The sequence below is a fragment of the Zosterops lateralis genome (assembly GCF_965231275.1).
Source record: "Zosterops lateralis genome assembly, chromosome: 7".
Taxonomy (NCBI): domain Eukaryota; kingdom Metazoa; phylum Chordata; class Aves; order Passeriformes; family Zosteropidae; genus Zosterops; species Zosterops lateralis.
The window spans coordinates 929237-954115 of NC_139767.1; the positions used below are offsets into that span (position 1 = coordinate 929237).

The window sequence follows — 24879 nt, forward strand, 5'->3', positions numbered from 1 at the left end:
TGTGCTCTTGCTACAGTACATCTTTCCCAGTTCTAATTCTCCAAAATATCTGGTCCGTTTTCAAGGCCATCGTCTGAAACTTGTTTCCAGTTCAATTTCTCTCTCAACAAAGTCTTTTCTATTCCATGGCCTTTCTAAGTAAGCACACCTTATCCCAGAGTTTGCATACAGATGTACAAGACTATGTGAGCTTTCAGTCAGGCCTTGAAAATCCTCTACAAACCCATTTCTCACAATTTCCCAATGAAGTCATTATGTTGTTTCAGGAAGTTTATAATTATTGATTTTTTGGTTTTAATTTCTAGTCATGATTTAATTCAATCAGGTTTGTGGAGTTGTTTTCCACTGGCTGAAATCAAATAAACTTGATAGAGACTTAATTGAGTTAATGGTGAGATAACATCATTTTCTAACAAACCAAACAAAAAAGGGATTTCATCTACTGAACAGAAATTACTGTTCTCAGTGAATGTGTATTAACCACCAACCAGATCCAGTTGTGATTTCATATTACTGGCATCTGACATATATTTGTTTAATCCGATCAAAAACCCAAGAGTCGTCTATTGTTTTTAACTCCAGGCTCATCAGTATCATTTTATTCACATCAGCATCAGTTTATTATTTAGTTCTGTTTTCATGACAAATTCTTTCCAAACCGGCTGTGTTAAGTTACTTGTGTTTGTGGGGGTGAAATATAAATGTCACATTGAAATGGCAAGAAATAATCTTAGAATCCTGGATTTGGTGAAAGACACTTGAATGCAGAACTCAGATGTTTTCATACCTACTCCTTGACATCTGCTTTCACCAGAATTGTTCTGCAGGGTTTTTAAAGCTAATCTAGAAATCTAAATCTATTTTGATAGCTACCATGTCATCTCTAAAATAGTAACAGTGGACATTTCTTTCCAGGCACAAAGCAGGACACAAATTTCTTTCCGAGGAAATTGCTCCTGTGAGAAATTACACTCTTTTAAAATTTTGAAATTTTAAAATTTCAAAGGTTTATTAAACCTTAACAAAGTACAAGTAAAGACTGAAAAAGGAGAAAGAACAGCGCTGGGAGTCTCTAGGACCAGCAGCCATGTGTCGTCTATAAAATGGATGCTTTGCCTTTTATACTCCTAGTCCCTTCCCAGGGTCTTCCCAGCCAACCCCTTCTTCACCATCCATTGGTGGAGATCTCTTTCTTACATCTTGATTGGAGGTCAGCTGTTGCCACAGTAACAACCTGGCCCTCCTCCAGTGCCCCAACTACCAAGGCCATTGTGTGAGAACAATACAAGGGAGAGGGGAAAGAGGACTAGGGGAGGACATATTACAGAAACATGACTCTACATCTACAAAACCTCTTCTAACATACACATAATATTTATCCCTTAATTGTGAGAGCCAACCATCTCATTACTCATTTATAACAGGGGGGTTTGGGATCTCCTGCCATGGGTTTATTACAGAATTTGGGGGCCTCCTGGCATGGATTTATTAGGATTCAGGACTGCCTTTCATGGATTTATTAGAGGGGCGTAGGGTTCTATTGTCGTGAAGTTAATAGAGCGATATGGGATCTCCTGTCATAGATTTATCAGAGTGGTTTTGGCATCTGTCTGGATTTAGTACAGAGGTTTGGCATCGCCTGCCACGGAAGGGGTTGGGGATCTCCTCGCATGGATTTATAAGAGGGATTTTGGGATCTCCACTCATGGATTTATGCCAGCCTTGCCCTGTGTGTTGGAGCTACGCTAATAATTCCCTCCTGAGCCTGGAATAGCCCAGCTGGCACCTGACAGAATCATCAAGCTTAGAAAAGACCTGGATCACCCAGTGAGCCTCACACCAGCCTTGCCATCATCACCCCTAAACCACATCCCCAAGTGCCACATCAAGGCTCCTCTCGGACACTTCCAGACACGGTGACTCTACCACCTCCCTGAGCAAATTATTCCAACACTTAAACCATTCTTCCAGTGATTTTTTTTTTTTTTTTTTGTGCTACCATTCTCTGAACCTCCACTGATGCAACAACTTGGAGCCATTCCCTCTCCTTTTGTCCCTGCCTTTCTCTTGGGACACAGCAAGTCAGCCCAATCCCACCCCATCTCCCATAAAGGAGTCATAGAGAGTGACAAGTACCCCCCTGAGCGGCCTTTTCTCCATAAACACCCCCAGTTGCCACAGCTCAGGAGATTTTTTAACCCCTTCCCCAGCTCTGGACAGGGCTTCCCCCAAACTGATGACTTTGCACCAAATCCAGCCTTCCCACTATCCCTTTGCCCATGTGTGAGCAGCAAGCAACTTTGATCTCACCCTGCCTTGAACCCAGCAAATTTCAGAAGTCCTGGCTAGGATAACCTTGGATAACCAGGCCAAGTGAGGGAGCCTTTGTCAAGTTCACAAATGCTGAGGTACTGATTAACTTCACCCATGCCAGGGTTGCCTTTGCACCCATTCGTTACGCAGAAGGTTTGGATGGAAAATTGATCCTGCAGCAGAAGGGAGGGGAGGGCAAGACATTTCCCTGCCATCCATTTCCTTATCCCACTTCAGCAAACACCCAGGGAGCCATCAAAAAATAAATACATTAACTTTTTGTTGTGAGAAAATGCTGTTTGCTAAACTGGTCAGCCTCCCACTGTCCAAATCAAAATGTGCTTTATAAAAATCTAAACATATTGAGTAGTTGTTCCTATGATGGTTTTTTTCTTTAGAGATTAGAGTAGAATGCAGTTCACTTTGATGCATTGACTGTAGTATGAAGGGAGATGAGACAAGTTGTGTTCCTGAGGCATGGAGGCTGCATGGCCCTGAATATCCTGGGGTGCATTATTTGTAATGTTGGCATCAATGGCAATGCTGTGAGGCTGGGGAAATCACGTCTGTGCTGAACCTGCTCCTTGGCTGAGTCAGGTCTGAAACCTGAGGCTGCAGTGGTTGCTAAAACACATTTAGTGCTGGTCTTATTGCTGGTGGGCAGGAGTTTTCAGCTACCTGAGGGCCTGTTTCCCAGGCTGGAAAACATCTCTGTAAAGTGAGAACTTGGGCTAGACAGGGAGAGGTCAGCCTCTCTCAGCACATTTTGGTGGCGTCCCTGGCACTGAGGAGATTCCTGCCAGCTCAGAAGAGCCTGAGCCTTGTCCTGAGGGTCTCCTGCTCCATCTCTGGAGGAATCACCTGGGGATCCATGTCTCCAACATTGAGAGGCTGTTTTCATTTGCTGCTGTGGGCTTGGGAGTTGTTCACACCAAGGTTGCCTCCCTGGGTGGTGGCCAACTTGTTAACACAAGACACAAAGATGAGGAGTCCTGACGAATGTGAGTAGCAGGTCGAGGAGCTCAGTGAGCACTGAGGAATGCCAGTGACTCAGCATTGCAAGGGTCACCAAATCTTGGTGATCCAATTAAGGAAAAGATAAGATAAACCAAGTAAGGAAAAGGCAAGATAAACCACCCACAATTCAAAGCTGTGAATCATTAACAACTGAATTATAAGAGAGCACAGTGCAACAAATCCACCCATCAGTTGCCTTCCAAAGCACCTACAGGCTACATCCTGCAGGAGAAATCTCTTTCACGGCTCCTACAGCACCATGGCTTTGAGGCTTTGCTGGGCATGGACTTCCGTCCTCCTCCTCCTGCCTGGCCTCTCGGATGGAGGGAAGCTCTTGGTGGTGCCCATGGTGGGAAGCCACTGGCTGAGCATGAAGGAAGTGGTGGAGAAGCTGAGCGAGAGAGGACACGAGGTGGTGGTGCTGGTTCCTGAGGTGAGCTGGCATATGGAGACAACGCAGGCCTACAAGGTGGTCACACACCCGGTGAGTCAGACCCTGGAAGAGCTGGATAATGCCTTCAAGGAATTTGCCACGGTGCATCTGATGGAGAAGCCTTTCCCTCTCAATATCTTGTCAATGTACAAGGCTTATCTGCACATTTACAACACCTTCTTTGGGCAGTGCAAGGACCTGTTCCACAGCCAGGAGACCCTGAGATTCCTCAACCAAAGTGGCTTTGATGCCGTCCTGACAGACCCATTATTCATGTGTGGGACCATCCTGGCCCATCATCTCTCCCTTCCTTTTGTGTTCTTCATGAGAGGATTCGGTTGCAACCTCCACTTTGCAGCCCCACAGTGCCCGAGCCCTCCGTCCTACATCCCAAGACTCTTCAGCTTCAACTCAGACCGCATGACTTTTTTCCAGAGGGTGGAAAATGCCCTGATTTCCCTCCTGGAGTTCCAGTACTGCAACGATTACTATGGAGAAGCACTCAAGCTTTCCTCAGAAGTTCTTCAGAAGGATGTGTCCCTCATGGACCTCGTGAACTCTGCTGCCATTTGGCTCCTGAGGTTTGACTTTGTGTTTGAGTACGTCAGGCCAGTGATGCCCAACATGGTCTTTGTTGGGGGGATCAACTGTGCTAAGGGAAAACCACTGCCTAAGGTAATGTTCCTTTATCTACAGATAGTATATTTCTCAATGAAAAGTCATTATGTTGTTTCAAGAAGTTTTTCGCTATTGATGCTTTGGTTTTAATTTCTGGTGATGATTTAATTCAACCAGGTTTGGGTAGTTGTTTTCCACTGGCTGAAGTCAAATATCCTTGGTAAAGACTTATTTCAATTGATGAGGGTTTTGTAACAAACTAAACAAAACAGGGATTTCATCTATCAGATAGAAATTAATGTCCTCAGTGATTGCGTATTACGTACCAACCAGATCCAGTTTTGATTTCATTTTAATGGTACCTGACATATATTTCTTCTATCTGATCAAAAACCCAAGAGTCATCTATTGTTTTTAACTCCAGGCTGCTCAGCATCAGTTTCTTCACTTTAGCTGTATTTTCATGACAAATTCTTTCCAAACTGCATGTCTGTGTTGAACTACTCCTGTTTGTAGGGGTGAAATATAAATGTCACATTGAAATGGCAAGAAATAATCTTAGAATCCTGGATTTGGTGAAAGACACTCAAATGCAGAACTCAGGTAAGTTTTCATACCTGCTTCTTGACATCTGCATTCACCAGAATTGTTCTGCCGGATTTTTAACGCTAATCTAGAAATCTAAATCTATTTTGATAGCCACCATGTCATCTCTGAAATGGTAACAGTGAACATTTCTTTCCAGGCACAAAGCAGGACACCAATCTCTTTCCTGGGAAATTGCTCCCTCACTTCTCCATTGTGGTCACGCAATATCTCTGCACAATATCTTTGAGCTGAATTGGTGGGGTTTTTTGTTTCTTCTTTCAGATTTCTTTTATGCTCTTTGACAGGGCTTATGGAGAGCCCTCTAAGCTTCATAAACAAGGGAAAGAATAATATTATTAACCAGAATATTAGGATAAATTTATATCTAAGCCATTCTATCACGTTAGGGATCACAATATTGGTGCTAGTTTGTGATTTAAGAGGCACATTATTGCTGGTTACACAACATGGGTCTTTGCTTTTATATCCCGAAGGTCTCAGAGCTGCAAAGCATTTGTAACTTGGCTACAAGGGTAGAGACATCCTGCCCTCATTTTATCCCTGCCAGCTCCTCTCTTCTCACTCCCATTAGATGCACATCACATGTTCCACAGCTTGAAAAAGCTTGTGTATTTCTCACAACTTTCTTCAGTCTCCTTTTCTAGCTACATTTTCTACCACAGCAGAGGAATTTCTCCTATTTCCCTTTGAGTAGTGCCCAGGAACTGGATGTAAATGAGAGTAAAGTGAGTCAAAGAGGAGAAATGAAATCTGCGTGTTCATACACACCGGTAGAGCCCTGGGTTGGTCATTCCTGTTCAGAAATATAATCCTATGAGAAGAATAAATAGTTCTTCAAAACCTATTGAACCCATTGCTCAACAGGTAAGAAAAGAAAAAGGATTACTGGAAGAGGGAGAGAGAAGAAGAGATTCAAAATGCAGATTCTTTCTCACACAAGGAATCCACAGGCCTTTCTGGTACACCACTTCCATAGTTTTCCACGACAGGGGAATGGGTCCACTGTGGTCTCATTCCAGATAAGGGCTCCTCTCTGCTGTAGCTGATGTGGTCCTGCAGAGGGAGGAGCTGCTCTGAGCTGAAGGAGCTCAGGCTTATGCAGAACTGGCCCTACTTTCCTTATGCAGCTGGAAATCCAATCCTAAATTGTGTAAGGATCATCAGAGAGGTTGTGGGAGAACATGAGACCAAAGGGCTGGGCCTGGAGGAACACAAACTGCACTTAGACATTGACTAAGCTGCCTCAGGCTGATTTCCTCTTGTCCTGCCCCTCTTTTGCATGGGGATCTGCCTCAGCAGCAAGTACACTTTCATTAACAGGCAGAGAAATCCCAAGTTTCCAACTCCTCAAGTCTCTGGAAGTTCAACACAAGGCTTGCAGGAAGCAGAGCCAATATCTTGACACTAGAAGTACCTGAAGGCTGGCATGGTGACATTGCAAATAAACAAAAACTGTGAGGCCTGAGACACTCTGGTGACAATCGCATCTCATCTTTTTAGCCAAAGTTAACGCAAAGTTGCTTTTTCGGCCAGCTCAGAAAACCAAAGTTAGTATGATTCAATTAAACCAAATTCAGGAATTCAATCTACAGCCACCTCTCAAAGTTCTCCCTGTTTTTCTTTTCCAGCCAAAATCTCCCAGTACTTATTTCAACAACTGGTTAACTGAAACCATTCAATTAACCTCAGGTTTAGGTAGGTTGCTACTGAAGTAAAGAAAAGCGTAACTGAATAAACTCCTTTTTCTCACGAGCATAGGGCTTAAGAGCACAGGTCCTGCTTTAAATCCTCTCCTTTCACAAGGTTTCTATTTATGGCTTAGGAAATAGCAGCCCTGGAAATGATTTTGGTTCTGTGATTTGCTTCTTGCTCTCACAAAAATTTCAATTCCCTTCCAACTCATAGAATTGCTCTTATAGGTTGTTTCTCCTTGAAAGATAGTGTATCTCCAGATTGTGAAAAACCTGAGGGGGAATCAAGCAGGCTCCTGTCAGCAGCCACCAATCTGCATTCCCCAGATGCTGCTTAGCACCAACAAGGGTCTGGGTTCAATCACACAAGGATTCCGCCATGGATAAGCCTGATCCTTCATCCAGAAACCAGGGAAATCAAATTACACGGAATCACAGGCTGGTTTGGGTTGGAAGGAATTTTAAAGCTCATCCCATTCCACCTCCTGCCATGGGCAGGGACATCTGCCACTATGCCAGGTTTCTCCAAGCCCTGTCCAGTCTGGCCTGGGACACTTGCAGGGATCCACAGCTTCACTGGGCATCATCCCCACACTTTTGGAGTTGAGCAACCTTTTCTTTCTTGCAGCACCCAGAGTCTAAGTGGGTCAACAATCTCACCTCACAGCAGGGAAGCAAATCCAGTGCATGAAACCAACACTTCCAGGCTGCCACAACAAATATCAGGGGTTTTAGCGGTGCTGAGGTATCTCTTTGCTACTCTCTATCCTCAGTGCCACTCAGAAATCCACACATCACAGCCAGTCCCACTCACAGGTGAACAGTTTGCGAAAGTTTTAGTGCCCTTTGGAGCTGAAGCAATCGTAGGGTGAGGGGGCCAAACCCTGCAGAGCTGATCCATCACTCCCTGCCACCTCCAAGAGACTCCCTGGAATAACCCACAAAAGCTTTCTCACTTCTGAGAGGAAAACAAACCTACAGTCCTGGCTCAACCAAGCCTTGATGTCCTTTGGTATGCAGTGGGGAAGGCTTTCCTCCAAGCAGGCACCTGGCTCTCTCTCATTTGGAATCCTCAGTTCCTCAGCTCCTTGTTTGCACATGGAACAGGAGCTGGTAATGAGCACCACACCCTTCAGAGCTGAGGAGGGTCCAGGTGCCCTTTGCTACTCATGGTGAAAACCAAACACATACACACTTATCTGTTGCTTTGAAAAATGAGCCTGGCTGTTAATTTTCTCAATAATAATTACCCAGCTTAGATCTGACCTCAGCTGATCCTGTGCTAATCTAAGGACTTCATCCTTTCTTTGTCTGTGCCCCTTTATTTCTAATTTCTCTTGCCCTTCCTGTTGCTGCCTCATGTTTCCCCAAGTTTTTGCTCTTATGGTCTGGTTCAAAAAGTAGGGAGTCTGTGGAGTCCATGAGACAGTGTGGCCATCTTATTATGAAAAGACTCCTTTTGGTATAGTCAAGGGAAATGAACTTCTCTGGCTGTTTTCATCCAAGTGTTTTTGCCATTGGAAATCCAATTGAGGCCAGAGTAGAAAACATAGCAAGCAGCAACTTGCAAGTTAATTTGGAAGTGACTTCTTGTCACAGCAGTTGCAATAAACTCTTTGCGTCCAGATTTCCTGCATTTAATGAGAATTATTTGTAAATCTGTTCAGTCTCCTGCTTTCAGTCTGTGGTGTTTGCCACCTCTCCCGTGCTGGCCCTCTCCAGAAATTGGTTTTCCATGTCTAAGGATGGTTGCTCCATGTCCAGTGTGACAGAGTGGAGCTCTGGCAGGGCAGTCGCAGCACCCTTTGGGTGTCATGAGACAAATCTCTTTGCCTAAGGCTGTAAGGATTTGTTTGTCCCAACTGAGGATGCTGGGAGTCCCACCACCATTTATAAAAAGAACAGAAAAACTTGGTGCTGATGATAGTTTTCCATCACAAGGACTTCTTCCCTAGCATCATCAAAAGGCTTTGCTCTGGCATTGTTTTCACTTGCACAAAGACAAAGCATCTCTGCAGGGGGATTAGTGGAAGGCGTCACACCTCCTCCTAGATTTTGTCTTGCTCACAATACATGGAAAGGGTTTTCAAGGCTGGAGCCAAAGACCAAAACTCATTTTCTGTGTCCCTGTGCTGGCCTCCTTTCCCTTTGATTGCCCTGAACTCATCCATCAGTTCACTTTTTTGGTGCAGTGCCAGGGGGGAAAAAGCCAATGGGGATTGTTCTCAGATTTGGGATTGCATGGTACATCCTGGTGGCTGTGACATCTCTGTAGGAAGTGCAGGTTTGACTGCTTCCAGGAGGTGGGAATTCAACATCACCCTCATGTCCTCAGGAATGCAGTTGCATCCATTCTGCTGGGTGTATTTGTACTGTTTTCTCACCGTGTATTCACCAGGTCAATGGTTTTAGCCACAATTATTGTTAACATGATTCCCCTGCTCTTGGTGTCACAGACATAGTGCTGACAGTGTCTTAGTGCTGACAGACTTTGCAGCTTAAACATTAACAGAAAGTACAGATGTTTTTCTAAGGACAAGGCTTCTCTTCCCTTCCACAAATGTAGGCAAAATCACAGGGTAATCACAACAGAATAGGGAAGTTAATATTTAACTTTTGTAGCAAATAAATTCCCTGCTTTGTCTGCATGGACAATCATATAAGGCCCTGTGTGGATCCCTCCGCAGCAGAACCCTGTGGTTCAGTCCCACCAAAATGGCTTTTTTTTGCCGATGTACCTGGATATTTCTTCTCCTGACACTGTATTTAATCCTGGCTGAAGGTGGAAAGATCCTGGTGGTACCTCAGGATGGAAGTCACTGGCTCAGCATGCGCCCAGTAGTGGAGAAACTGCAGCAAAAGGGACACGACGTTGTTGTGGTTGTACCCTCCACCAGTCTGTATATGAAGTCAAAGGAGCCTCAGAATTACACTGTGAAAATATATCCAATACCTTACACAGATGAATATTTGGGTCAAATGCTCAAGACCTTCGTTAATGCCCATTTTATTGAACAATCTGTTTTGAATGTTGTTCTTACCTCGTATCAAAGCACGATTGAAATCTCCTCCATCTTCTTTTCCAACTGTAAGAGCCTTCTGCAGAACGAGGAGCTGATGCAGGACTTGAAAGAGAGCAAATTCGACGTGGTTTTCACAGATCCCATCCTGATGTGTGGGCCCCTAGTGGCTGAGTATCTTTCTGTTCCTTCTGTCTACTTCCTGCGGGGCTTTCCCTGTGGAATGGATTCTGCTGCTACCCAGTGTCCAAGCCCTCCCTCCTATGTCCCCAGGTTATTCTTGGACAATTCAGACAGCATGACGTTTTCCCAACGGGTGAAGAACATGCTGGTCGATCTGCTTGAGCTCTTTTACTGTAAGCCTATCTATGATAACTTTGAAGAGCTTGCATATGAGGTTTTCAAAAAGAAAGTGACAGTGACAGAACTCCTGAGCCGTGGATCCTTTTGGCTGATGAGATATGATTTTGTGTTTGAGTTCCCCAGACCAGTGATGCCAAACATGGCTTTTATTGGAGGGATTAACTGTGTTCAGAAGGAAAAACTGTCTCAGGTACAAAATTTTGTTTGGTTTTTATATTGAAATAGCAAAAATATAAATGCATCATAGAATGGCAGAATGGTTTGAGTTGAAGGGGGCCTTAAAGATTATCTCATTCCAACCTCCTGCCATCCTGGGCAAGGGATGTCATTCACATCCTTACATCAAATCCTGACTGACAACAGCTTGGTGTTTAAAGATAGATATCCTGCATGATGTGTAGAAATATTATTTCCTAATACCCAGGATTCAGATTATATCACATCCTGCCAAACCTAAGCCTTATCAGACTTAATTAGGACAATTTAAGTGACATGTAGCTTTTATGCAAATGATAATCTCTTTTGTTGAACTGAAGAATTACAGCATCCTCCTTTCCCAGCTGTCTCAGGGGCTGTCTGTCCATACTTCCATATATCCTCTCTCCGTTCATCCACAGTGAAGGTTATAGGACTGAAGATTTTACCTCTTTTCTATTGCGACCATCCACTAGATTGATTCCTTTCCATCTGCCTTTATTATCAAGGTGGCAATATCTAAGCCCTCCCAAAAAATACTCTTCCAGTTCCATCCTCCCCTTCTTTTTTAGATTATTGAATTAGGTTTTAAGCTTTTCTGGGTATGGATATCTCCCGTAAATTTCCACTTTAGCTTTTGTGTATCAACATTCCCGTGTTCATTTGGCAGCCTTGTCTGAGACTATGGCCCAACTTCTGTGCATCTCCTTCCTCTGAGCTGTCTGAAAATTCCCATTAAGTTAATCCATGTTGTAAACTACCAATATGGGATCAGCATGGGTGATGGAGCTGGTGCTTCTTTTAGGGGGCAGGTTCTCATCAAAGTCCAGGATTTCCCACCAGGCTTGTGAAGGAACACTGCATGGGAAAAAAACCCAAAAACTTGAGGAAGGATTTAAAGCCCAGAATGCCCTGGAGAAGGAAATTGTTTCCCATATTTGCCTACTTATAAACTTTCATGAGAGGTTATCACCAGCATTAAACCCCTAGCAATTTATAACCAAGAAGGACCTAGACACAGGATTGAGGTCATGAACTGACCTCTCATTGGCTATGAATGATTCATGACTTTGTGAACTAGGGAGGTGTTGTTGGTCTTTGTTATCTGGGGTACAAGGGTGAGATGCTCTTTTGCAACTTCATTTTATACCTGATAGGATAAGAAATTGGTGAAAGTTATATGGAGAGATGAGGAAAGATTTTCTGCTGGCTGCTTTTTGGGGGTTGGGCTTTTTCTTTCCTTTTCTTTCCTTGTTACATGTGGAATTTTTTCCCATTGAGTTGCTAATAAGCACTGATGGAGGGGAGGGGAGACACTCAATCTGGGCTTTCTGAGTGGGATGGTGGAGCTGCTGCTTGGGGAAAGGAACTCACTGCTGCTACAGCTCGGTCCTGTTTCTTCTGGTGTGGGGTGAACTCCTGCTTCAGGGAGCAGTCACCGAACTGGGACCTGGTTATCTCCTGCTTCACTAAAAGAGGAGCCTGTCACCGTGCTGGGAGCAGGGTCGCTGTCGTCTCGCCCCCCCCCCCCCCCCCCCGCCCCCCCCCCGCCCCCCCCCCGCTGCTTCTTTGGCACTTCTCTGAGATTTTTGCTACTCTGTAGCCTGCACCCTCTGCCTGCTGAGACCTCCTGCATCTTCAGCCATGGCTCCTGCGTTTCTGATCCAGCCCTTCCATCCCTCCCGGCTGGGACAAAGCTGCTGTTACTGTGCGCTACCCAAGGCCGCCCCACAGCGCCCCCTGCAGCCGCGGGGGATCATAGCACTTGCCCCACCCACCGGGAGCCAACAGCACCCCTGCTGGTTGTGACCAGAACTGCACCAAAGGGGAAAGTGCCCACGGCCAAGAAGGAGTCACTTGGTTCCTGGTTCTGCTTGTTGTTGATGCTGTGGTGGTGTTGTTTTGTTTGCCTTGTTATACATACCACTAATGAACTGTTGTTCTTATCCCCATATCTTTGCCTGAGAGGCCCTCAATTTTCAAAATTATAATAATTCAGAAGCAGGGGGTTTGCATTCTCCATTCCAAGGGAGGTCCTGCCCTCCCTAGCAGACACCTGTCTTTCCAAACTGAGACACTGCTTATCTTCGAAAAAATGCAAGTTTGCAGTAAGGAAAATTAATTTTTCTCAGGGGTGCCAGCTGGTTTTGACAACTGAAAAAAAAAAAAGCAAAACCCAAAGCCCAGGTACTGTAACACCGATTTCTCATATTAATCTTTACTGTAAGCTATGTTTCACTGTACTACTTGCATCAGTTTTATTAGAGAAGAAAATTCTTTTTAAAAATGCTAAATTACCTCAGTCTGTGACAACTCTGTCAGTCTTCAGTGGCAGTGATGGAAAAGAGTCCCTTCAATGCTCTCTTGATAGGCACAGTCCTCCCATGTGGGGTCAGCACTGTTTCTGCCCACTCACTCTGTGGGTACAGTTTTTTCACAGATTTTCCCTGCATTTTGTCATCAGACCTCAGGAATGGTGGGCTGGTGGCAAGAAGTGCCACAAAGCTGGGGTCCTGCTGAGGGAAGAAGGTGGCATTGAGGCAATAACCTAAGCTTGGTGTGCGTGAAGGTGACACACCTTTACTGATTCATGCAAAGCCACCTTCGAAGTCCAAATCTACCCTGAATCTTTCCTAATCAATTATTGCTTTCTGTGACCTTCTTGGAAAGGTCTGATGACCTGAAATGGGAGGCAAGTCAAAAGGGCAGAGGCGGAGCATGGCTACAAAAGCTGGCAAAGCACCCTGGCCTCGCTGGTGCAAGGGTTCCTCTCTTCACAGCCCACACCATGCTGGTGGCACTGCTTCTCCCTTTCCTGTGCTTCCTGAGCCCAGCTGGTGCTGGGAAGCTGCTGGTGATCCCCATGGAGGGCAGCCACTGGCTCAGCATGAAAAAAGTGCTGCTTGAGCTGAGCAAGAGAGGGCACAAAATCGTGGTCATCGCACCGGACAACAAAATCCTGATCGATTCCTCAGATGTCTATGAGCTGAAAACCTACCCTGTGCCAGTCACGAAGAAGGACATGGAAGAACACATAGGTTCCTTTGCTGCAAGAACTTTCAGCCAAGAGCCTTTCCTGGTGAGATTCTGGAAGCTTTTGCAAGATTACCGGAAGAGTGGAACCATGTTTCACGCTTCCTGCAAGTCCTTGCTGTACAACCAAGAGCTGATGAAGTACATTGGAGACAGTCACTTTGATGGTCTGCTCACAGATCCCGTGACACCTTGTGGGCAGATCATTGCCCTGCACTTCTCCCTCCCCAGTGTTTTCTTCCTGCGGATGGTTCCATGTGCCTTGGAGGTTCATGCGGCTCAGGGCCCGGACCCGCCGTCCTATGTCCCACGCTCGTTCTCACAATACACCGACCACATGACCTTCTCTGAGAGGGTGAAGAACTTCCTGATTGCCCTTTCCGAGTCCTTCATCTGCAATATTGCCTATTCTCAATTTGAAGAGCTGGCCTCAGAGTTCCTCCAAAAACCGATGACAATGACAGAGCTTTTAAGTCATGGATCCATCTGGCTGAGGAGAATCGACTTTGTCTTTGAGTATCCCATGCCTGTCATGCCCAACATGGTTTTCATTGGAGGCATCCACTGTGGAGAGAAGAAGAAGCCATTATCTCAGGTCAGTGGCTGGCTGGGAGCGGTGGTGGCAGTCGCACATCTGCATGATCCAAGTGAGGTATTTGATGGGTGTGTATCTTGTCTCTCTCCTTGATGGAGACTATTTAAGACTATTTACAGGAGGCTGAAGTGATGGCACAAGGAGAATGGCTTTAAGATGCCAGAGGAAAGGATTAGACAGGATATTGGGAAGAAATTCTTCCCTTTGATAATGATAAGGCACTGGGACAGTTTGCCCAGAGAAGCTGTGGGTGTCCCACCCCTGGAAGTCCCAGGCCAGGTTGGATGGGGCTTGGAGCAACCTGAGACAATGGAAGGTGTCCCTGCCCATGGCAGGAAGGGAAGTGGGATGAGCTTCAAGGTCCTTTTCAATCCAAGCCATTCTGCAATTTTTCCTAAGGATATATTTTGTCTTAAGACTTTCTATACAGCCAATCCATATAAGAACAAGACCAGAAACACAAGAAATGATTCCAACTTCTTTCTTTAGGTCTACCAAACCTAGGGATTTCGTTTGTGAGGGTATCACGTGCTATGCTGTATTTAATTCCATCTGATATCAGGCACAGAAATTCTTAGGCAGGAATTAATTCCAAATGGCCTGGTGAATTTTAACAGCTCTTCCAATAATTCTTTGCATCACGTAGAAGGCAGGAGAATATTTCTTCAAGACCTTTAGCTGCTTGTCTAGTCAGAAAAATACCTCACTGGGTCATGTGCAAGAGCATCATGTTCTCTGTTATGTACTAGCAGTTCTTGAGTCAAAGGTTCATATTTCGTGTTGAAGATTTTGGTCTAACAGCTTCCATGAAAAACGGCTGAAATCTTGGATGCTATTTTAGGACACATCCAGTTTGGATAGGGAAATGTAGATGGGTGGTTCCTGGGGAATCTGTGGAGTAAAAAGTCTTTGATTAGCTCGGTGGTGCTTAGGATGTACATTAGCTTCTCGCTGCATGTGATGTGTGTTCTTGCTTGTTTGTGCTGTCACTGGAATAGTCTGATGTGAAGCCAGGGATTAAGTGGAAGAGGAGATAAAGGAGAAGGGAACTCTCCTCAGCGGTGATGGATCTGTAGTTAGTGTCATGCTGCTCTCTCAGCAATACATAATTTGGTTTCCTAAAAAGGAAGAAGTTTTATCTTTGTGAACATTACTTAAAAATCAACAAACTCTCCTCTCTTATTCCCTTGAGCTTTTTTCACTTGCTAGCCTTCCAAAGCCCTTAGAATGGATTCTTCCCGGCTAGCACCACTCTTCCCTTGAATTCACAGGCATTTGTGAACATGAATGAGAGAAGCTTCACAAGAAAAGAGATTTGCTTTTCACACCTTCCCCAGAGCAAATCTTCCCTACCCTCAGGCTTTGCTTCAGTCCTAGCACTTCCCTAGTGCCAGCATTGGGTTATTTGTTTCTGTTGCTCTGCTTTTTTCACGAAAGTCTCTTTCAAATTGTTACTGAGCCCCTCCTTTTATCAGGGCAGTACTTTTTTCTGTCTCTTCTGTCCATCAGAGCTGCTTAACAGGTCCTCTGGGACAAAGCCAGACAGATCCTCTGGGAATGCAGCAGGACATCCTGACTGCAGGCAAAGCCATGGAGCAGCTCCAGCAAGGAACCAAACTCTTCTCTGAGGGCAAGACTACCTCTGTCTTTCTGTCTTTTTTTTTTTTTTTTTTTTTTTTTTCTTTCTTTCTTTCTTTAGGAGGTAAAGATCATAGTCCAGCAGCAATATATATTTATTGCAGAAATGCTGATTATTCACTCCTGATTTCTTCCTATCACTCCCAAAAGGAGAAAATGATGGAGAGAGATAGGACAGGATGAGAACAAAGAATGGTGTGCATGACAGCATCAACCCAGTGGTTTTCCTTCACTGATGCAAACCCCTTTGCTTTTCCAGTGAATTCAATTCATACCTGGTGGTGTTCCTGGCTTCATTGCTGAGCCATATGGAAATCCCCAGAGCCTCTTCCTAAGAGTTTACATAGATATCCTGCTATATAGTGGCACACCTTTAGAATTTTAAACATAAACTCACCAAGCATTTCAGAACAGCTGTAAAATTCTTCTCAAAAAAGAAGGAAACAAATAAACCATTGTTTTCAGCATGCCTGGTTACTTCTGTTAGAAACAACGTAGCCAAATTAGTAATTAAAGAGAATTTATTAATTTAAAAATATAAGTTTCAGAAAAGCCACAAATGAAACAGTGCCGAGCCTGGGGTTGACACTGGGTGAGACAGAGAATCGGACTGTATAGCACCAATTCCCCGTGGTTCACAAGTTCTGTCTTGGCAGGATCCTGTTTTATACAGTTTTCCTACTGAACAGAGGTTTTTTCTCATCCTTTTGTTGCTCTTGTTTCTTTAGCATATTCATGTCTTGCTGCCAGTCTGACAAAAGTTTTCCAGGAAGGGATGAATACTTGAAAAGGATTTTCCAGGAAGGGATGCATATTTAATTCTTTTTCCTGAAACTTGGTTCAGGAATACACATCTTTGGCTAGGCATATTATCTGATCTATTATCTGATCTCGGTTGCATATCAGATACATATTTTGGAGATGTTATCAGATTTTAGAATACACATTTTTGGAGACAGTCTCTCTGTGCTTGATGGTTTTTCTCCTTTTCTGGTGCAAATGGCCTTCTTCCCCTGTTGCTGGCTTTGCAAAGGCTGAAATATTTAATTCTCCAGCACGAATTATTTTATAACATATACCACACTTCCAAGTGCCAGGACTGATCTCAGGGTTTTATTTTGGCAAAGCCTGGCTTTATTTTCAATCTAGCATCAATAAGCACAGACTGAGGCAGAAGGGACCCTCACTTATCAAGCCCAGTTCTGCCCAACCCAAATTCATTTATCACTTAAATGGTTCATCTATGCCTTCAATGGTTACCAGTCAATGGTTCTGCTGGAAAAGCCAGGTCCTTAAGGGAGAATGTGGGAATCTGGCAGGGAGCTGTGGCTGTATTTAAAAGCTGCTAGGTCAGGGCAGATGAGCAGAATTTGGATTTTTGGGAAATGGCTCCTGCAGGTAAATACAGCTCCTCAGCTGCGGTGGGGTTTCTGCTTTTCCTATCCCTGCTGTGCTCAGCCTGTGGTGGGAAGCTGCTGGTGGTGCCCATGGATGAGAGTCACTGGCTCAGCCTGCTGGCGTCCCTCAGCCAGAAAGGCCACAAATTGTCACCATGGCACCAGAAGTAAACTTGAGTGTGGAGGCATCCACATATTGCACCCTCAAAAGGTATCTGGGCCTGTATGTAGGAAATAGCTGAGAGCACACGTGTCCTCCCTTAGAAATTATCTTTTTGAAAGAAAACCTTTTTGTCAAAGAATTACTCCTCTCCTTGAAAAAGTCTGGTTCATCTCCAGCCTCTACACCTCCTCCGGCAGCAGTGTGCTGCATGAGAATCCGATGCAGCATCTTCAAAGAAGTAAATTTGATGCTGTTCTCACAGATCCTCTTATACCATGCGGACAAATCCTGGCTCTGCATCTCTTGGTCTCGTCTCTTTTTTCTCTCTGGGGATTTCCCTGCAGTTTGAATTTACAGGTTGCTCAGTGCCCAGAAATGCCTTCCTACATCCCAAGAACATTTATGGACAGCTCAGACCACATGGTGTTTATCCAGCATGTGGAAATCTCAGCTCTCAACTTCACAGATTCCTTTCGTTGCCTTTTTGCCTATTTCCCATTTAAACTTCTGGCCTCAGATGTTCTTCACACACAATTAACAGTGGAGGAGCTCTTAAGCCATGGATCCATTTGGCTTGAAAGAACAGATTTTGGGTTTGAGTATACCATGCTAGTGATGCCCAACATAGTTTTTATTGAAGGTATAAACTGCGGAAAGAAAAAGCCATTATCTCAGGTCAGTGATTGCCATGGTAAAATAGATGAATGTTCAATGCTGTTTGCAAATGCTTTGTGTGCCTGTATCTGTGTCCATGATTTGGTTTTACTGTCACAATTGATTTTTAAAAATGGGGAATCTTTTTGGTTAATAGACCCAACCTTTCATAATTTAAAAATGAAGCAACTAATGCACCAAGAGGTAGATAATGTTCTGGTTGTTCTGGCAGCATCTGTATTTGCAAGAGCTTTATGCTGCCTTCCCAAAGTTTCCCTACAAAGGATGTGCCTAGAGCCACAGTAGTTTGATAAATGTCTGTAAAAATATTCTGGTGTAGGCTACCAACCTTGACACTTAATGAGTCTATTGTCAAAATTACTGCAATTTTTGCAGTATTGCAAAAATTATTGCAATAATTTTCATGATTAGGGCTTGTTTGCAAATCCTGTCTGTGTATTAATATTGTTTGCTTTCATAGCCCAAGGGCAAACTCTTCCCAGACTGATCTAGAATGGTATTTCTGAGTTGCTAATTCAGTTTTAAGTACAACTGCAAAAAAACATGTCCTTCCTCCTTCCAGCCCCTACCTCATCTCTCCAAAAAGAGGCCTTGCAGGGAAATTAACTTTGATGGCCAATTTTCTACTTTCCTCACAGTGTCATGATATAAAACTGGTGAAGAATTCAGACCACTTCCTGTGTGAAGTTTTAATATTTCTTCTAATCTTTCGCAAACAGAAAACAATACAGAATGGCAGGAGGGGAGGAATTATGTTACACTGAAAATTCTTTTCTTGAAAATTAATGATCTGTTAATTAGGTCTTTTGAGCAGACCACTTATTGAAGGATCTCTCATTTACTTAAATCATAGAATGTCTCCTAGGAGGGTGTGTTCCATGATCATCCAGGCACAGAGGTGAGGCTGACAGGTTGGTAGTTCCCAGGGGATTCTTTTTTGTCCTTTTTAAAGGTGGGTGCAATGTTTGCCTTTTCCCAGTCACTGTGACTTCACCTGACTGCCAGGACTTTTCCAATATCATGGATAGTGCCTTGGCAACTCCATCAACCAATTCCCTCAGGACTCTGGGATGCATCTCATGGGGTCCCATGTGTTTGGGTCATCCAGTGCCTTTATGTTTGGGTTCCTCAACTGGTCACCAATGTGATCTTCTCTTACACTGGGTGGAATTTTGCTCCCACAGCCCCATCTTGCCATCCATCCAACTTGAGAGATGTGGGAAGAGAGATTGCCAGTAAAGGCTGAGAAAAGAAAAGTTCTTGAGTCCCTCAGCTTTCCCCTTGTCCATTGTTACCAGTTTCCTAGTCTTGCTTACCGGAGGGGAAACACTATCTTTGACCTTCCTGTTGTGGCTGACAGACCTGTAGTGACCCTTATTGTTATCTTCACCCCTGGGCAAGGTCAGCTCCAGATGCACCTTGGACTTCCTGATCTCTTCCCTACATAACCAGGCAGTGTTCCTCCAAACCCAGTGTTCCTCCAATACAGAGAGAGGGGTGTTTCCCACAGTAGCTCCAGCCCTGATTTGTGTCTGCCAAATAGGATGAACTTTAACAGCTTTTCTGTCATCTTCTGTCGTCTTTGCTATGTCTATGTTTAAACATTTACCAAATGCAAATAAGTCTAAAGATCATCCATAAAAACCAGAGACTGCATCACTTAAAATCACTGAGCTGGGGATCTCCTTCTGTAGTGGCACTGACCTGATCCCTGCAGGAATGGCCCCAGGGCTCAGTGCTTCTCTACCAGTTGTGGTTCTGCTCCTGTCCCTGCTGGGTCTGGCTGCTGCTGGGAAACTCCTGGTGGTGCCGGCAGATGGGAGCCACTGGCTCAGCATGCATGAAGTAGTGGACATCCTGGGGAAGAGGGGACACGAGGTGGTCGTGGTGGCACCTGAAGTCACTATGCGCATCAAACCATCTAAGAACTTTGTGATGCAAATGTACTCAGTCCCCTACACTCAGAAAGATTTGAAGAAAGAATTCCAGGCATTTTTTCATTTTTCATTTGAACAAGGATCTTTTCTGGAGAGGTTTGTTAAAGCGTACCAAGGTATTAAAAGAATCACTAACTTTGGGGTCTCCGGCTGTGCACATCTCCTGCAAAACAAGGAGCTCATCAGGTACCTTGAGGAGAGCAAGTTCGATGCCATCCTTACAGACCCTGTCCTACTCTGTGGGGCAATACTGGCAAAGCACCTTTCAATTCCTGCCGTGTATTTCCTACGAGGAATCCCGTGTGGGTTAGATTTTGATGCCACTCAGTGTCCCAGGCCTCCTTCCTATGTCCCCAGGGGATTTACACAACTTACAGACCGCATGAGCTTTCTCCAGCGGGTGAAGAACCTACTCCATGACATCCCAGATATTTTTCTCTGTGATTTTGCCTTTCAACCCTACTCAAAACTGGCTTCAGAGTTCCTGCAGATGGAGGTGACTGTGCAGGATCTCTTACGCCAGGCTTCAGTTTGGCTCCTGAGGTCAGATTTTGTTTTAGAGTATCCAAGGCCTTTGATGCCCAACATCATTCCAATTGGAGGAGTTAACTGTGCTCACAAGGAGCTGCCTCAGGTGGGTCTGCATTTAATACATGTCCTGATTGGTTTCTGTGTAAAGGAGGGGGGAATTTTCTTATGCAAGAGGCATTGAGTTCCCATTTCTGGTGAGTGAGGTGAATCCTCAATTGTTTTCCTTCCTTCTTCCTGACTTTCCACTTCCTGTGTAGACAGCTTTTCCTTCTGGCTTTTAAAAGGTGCTCAGTTGAAGGGAGTCACCGGGGTTTTCTGGCGAAGGTCTGTGATGGGAGATTTATTCCACCAGCAAAGTGCCCAGCTCCTGCCTGGAGCAGGTCTGATTTGACACATCCAGCACATTTTGACTGGCACTGAGGGTTTGGCTTTGGGTGCAGCCTTGGTGATGATGCCAACTTTGGGTTCCTCTGGATGCTGGCAAGAGCCCTGTGCAGTGTTCCTCCTGGAGAGACTCCTCTGCTACTCCAGTGGTGAGCCTGGGAACTTGGGTGAGTTCTTTTGGAGTCCTGGCTTTCTATTCAGTCCTGTTCCTTAGGACTGGTGTGCTTCAGGGTGGGATCAAAAGCTGCTGTGACAATTCCATCTATCCCCAAGTGTGGAGGTGGCTGTGACATCTGACAGACATCCCTGTGCAGAGTGGCATTGGCAACGTGAGCATTCATACAGCTCCACCACAGCTGGACCCCATGTGTGTTTTGTCAGTGACGAAAACAAAAGCAGAATTAAGTCCTGACTTGTTCTGTGGAAAGTCTCTGTCAAAGACTGGATTTTGACACTGATTAGAAGCTAGGCACCCACAAAAAGCCATTTACTCATTCTTTTCTGCTATAGTTGAGCAGAGGAGGGGGAAAGGAAAGAGAAAAGGGGCTCATGAGTTGAGGTAAAGATTGGGAAGAAACACTTTAAGGGCAAAACAGGCTCAAAACTTAAAAGGTATAAAGAAAAAAATATTAACAGAATTAAAAGCGGATAATGAGAGCTAATATAAACCTTTAGAATGCCCTGCACCCCTCACCCTTCTTTCCTTCCTACCAACAGTGCAGGGAGACAAAACGTGGGGGTTGTAGTCAGTTTGTCACTCCTAAAAATCTTATTTCAGTTTGCTTAGGGAGAGGAGTCTCCTCTGTTATGCCATGGAGTCTTTTTCATGGGACAGGACTCTGTAAACTTTTCCAACATGGTTCTAATTTTCACGAGTAGCAGTCAAGCCTTGCCTCCTACAGCATGAGTCCCTCCCATGGGCAAAGAGGTTTTCCTACAACTGTTTGTGTGGGTCATTTTAGTTCATGGGGTGTAGTCTTTTGAGGATGAGCTGTTTCTAGTTTTGAAGCAAGGGTCTTCTTTTTCTATCTATGGAAGCAAGGAACTCTCTCCATTTGAGTTTCTCACTAGATCACAGCTTTTCAGCATCCACACGTTCCAGCATGAACATCCTTTCTCACGGGCTGCAGGTGAAATCTGCATCCCCCATGCACTTCATGAATTACATGAATTACATTGTAGCCCTCAGCACAGCTTGCAGAAGAATCTCAGCTCTGAGGCCCAGAGTACCTCTTCCTCCCCCTCCCTCCTTTTCACCAACCTTAGTGTCACCATGGTATTCTCATGTGTCTTTACTTTTCCCTCTTCTCTGACTCGAGAGAAAATTGCTGTCCGTGTGTTCATTTTTTCTCAAGTTCTATTAATTGAAAAGTTTTTATAGAGTCACGCAATGCTCCTCATCGGGGAATTGCTCATCATGCCCTCATTGCTGCTCACGTGCTCCCTGCCAGCACCCCACAAGCCGCACTGGCCACCGGCTCCACTCGGCGCCTCTCCTTGTGTGGGGTGCCAAAAAGGAAAAGCCACTGCTACCACTCCTGTCTTTTCTGCCCACAGCATAACACAGGCTAGTTAAAAGTGGCTAGGAAAGCACAGTTTGCTGCGGATCATGCCAAGATAGCCCTGGCCCCATGAGTGCTCCCAGCCCTGGACCTGACCACATGGTCTCAGCCACGTGGTCACTCATGGCACTGGGATGGACCCAGCCCATGGCATGGCCCCAGCCAGGACAAGAAGGGGCCCAGCAGACCCCTCACCACCCCTCATAGGAGAGGAAGAAAGAGGAATCGCACACGTTTTCTCGTTCTTAAATATGTCACCACAGAGCATTACTAACTTCTCTAATTTGGCCAGCCAGTAGGTCAATCATCAGAGCCTTCAGCAATTGTCTCTGCTGAACAGAGTAGAGATTTCAATGAGCTTCTCTCTCAGAAGCTTCTGTGGCTGCCTCTGCCCCCACTAAAAGCCAGGTTGTGTTAAACTGAAACAAGTAATCTTAAAACTCTCCTCAGAAACCTGGCATCATCCTTCCACCTCTTCTGCCTTCTCAGACTGGAAACCATCTTAAAGAGCTGTTCCAATGCTGCTGTGTGGTCTGGGTCTCCTAGAGATGAGTTTTCCAAGAGACAGGGAGAGGGGACAGACCTTACCTGGGGGAAAGGAGAAGCCTCTGCTGGTCCATGCGTCACATGCTGATGTGCATGTGACACGTCTCCTGAGCATGCAGAAGGTTCAGCCAGAGGGAAGGAATCCAAAGTGCAGTCCCAGAGCCACACCTGCCTCCTTCTTGGGGCACTCTTTATTGTTCTTCTGATAGAGATAAATGGGCATTATCTGGTGATTCTATGGACGTGGCAGGAGTTCCATGCTTGTTCTGCAGCCTTTTATCGTATCAGGGATTACCCATTCACTGCCCAGCACATAAAATAAGGATCCACAGTTGGGCTGTGGCACGGAGTTCTTGCAAGAGTGGAGCAGGTGCCAGTGCTCCAGTGCTGCCACAGGTTTCCTTCCTTGGAGACACTGACCTGATCCCTGCAGGAATGGCTCCGGGGCTCAGTGCTTCTCCACCAGTTGTGGTTCTGCTCCTGTCCCTGCTGGGTCTGGCTGCTGCTGGGAAGCTCCTGGTGGTGCCAGTGGAGGGTAGCCACTGGCTCAGCATGCGGGAATTGTTGGACACGCTCCACAAAAAGGGACACGAGGTGGTTGTGGTGGCACCTGAAGTCACTATGCACATCAAACCATCCAAGACATTTGTGATGAAAACGTACCCAGTTCCTTTCACTCAGGAAGAGATGGATGAAGTTTTCAAAGGGTCAGTACAGATTTTTTTTCAAGAGGGGCCTTTTCTGGAAAGAGTTATTAGCCAGTATCAACAGGCAAAGAAGTCTTCTGCTGTGTTCCTGGACATCTGCACACACTTAATCCACAACAAGGAGCTCATGAAGTACCTTGAAGAGACCAAATTTGATGCTGTCCTTACAGATCCTTTTCTCCCCTGTGGGCAGATAGTGGCAGAGCACCTTTCCCTGCCTTCTGTGTACTTCCTGCAGCAAATGCCATGTGGTTTGCAATATCAAGCCACTCAATGCCCCAATCCCCTTTCCTATGTCCCCAGAGCATTTACAGACCTTACAGACCACATGACCTTTCTCCAGCGAGTGAAGAATATGATTTATGAGATCCCAAATTTTTTTCTCTGCGATGCTATCTACCAACCTTATGCAGAACTGGCTTCGGAATTCCTCAAGCGGGAGGTGACCATGCTGGATCTACTGCGCCAGGCTTCCATTTGGCTCATGAAGCTGGACTTTGTCTTTCAATTCCCAAGACCCTTAATGCCCAACATGGTTTTGATTAGTGGAGTAAATTGTGCTTATAAGAAGCTAAATCAGGTGGGTCATGCTCTGTTTTCTTTTGCTGTACTTGCAGGCTTTGGAAATCTTGGGGAAGCTGAAACACAGCTTTGGTCAGGAAGGTGGATTTGGAACTGCTCGTGCTTTGCAGAGAGGTGCTGGTTGTGGTATCAGTGAAGGATTATCAGAGTAGAAAGGTGGGGAAAGTGTTGTATATGGAATTAGCTCTGGGAGACTCCCCATTGGTCCTGTGCCTCTGCTCCAGGCCACCTTTGGGTTGCAGTGGGTTCCTCAGAGCCCCTTCCAAGCCTCAAGGCTGTTCTAATGGCACAAGACACACTTTGAATTGAGGACGTGTTCATTTATCCTCTGGCCCAATCTGGCTGATTTTCTCTATAATTCTATCCTGGTTTTTTCCTTTCATGAAGGATTTGCAGTGTTTTGAATTGCCATTGGTTCATCCAGCTTTGTCATCTGGAAGGACATTTGAGGTCTCTCTGAGAACCTCCTTTCAAAGCATGTCCAATTAGGTCAGGATGTTCCTGTCTTTGTCTTGTCCAATTTTATGTGTCCCTACAATCTCTAATTTGCTGTGACTTTGTGTATATTGGTACTCTCTTAGTGGGTGATGAATGGGTGTGAGGGGCTGGCAAAGCCTTGCAGACAGGTGTAATCCCTAATTAGCAAGTTGTTGTAGTTGAGTCTGGTGTTTACTGAGAAATGCACCTCAAGCTTCTGTCCCTGTTGCCTCACTACGTCTTTCTTTGCCGGTGGATACTTCTGCTTCTTCACCTGGATAATGCCAAAGCTGGAATCCAGAGGAACGTGGCTGCTGGGCGTTCTTGCGTTGAGAAGCATCATTTCTGTTTGCAGACTGATCTCTGACAATTTTGGCTTGCTGCTGGCTGTGT

At 45.2% G+C, this 24879-nt stretch overlaps 1 protein-coding gene across 7 annotated transcripts in view; it reads left to right on the forward strand.

The window, feature by feature from the left end:
- The window catches only part of LOC310911718 (UDP-glucuronosyltransferase 1A1-like), a gene marked incomplete at its 5' end in the record, with an annotated part of 75550 nt that overhangs the window by 24570 nt on the left and 26101 nt on the right, over positions 1-24879 (forward strand). Inside the window, one exon of one of the 7 annotated variants that reach the window (XM_083865609.1) lies at positions 3601-4438. The exons of 3 other annotated variants lie outside the window; for them this stretch is intronic. In XM_083865609.1, the coding sequence (XP_083721735.1) occupies positions 3601-4438 (838 nt within the window). Of the gene's footprint in view, positions 1-3589; positions 4439-9336; positions 10255-13107; positions 13888-24879 lie in introns of those variants that run through there. 3 more of the 7 variants (XM_083865610.1, XM_083865604.1, XM_083865602.1) reach the window with 3 other exon arrangements.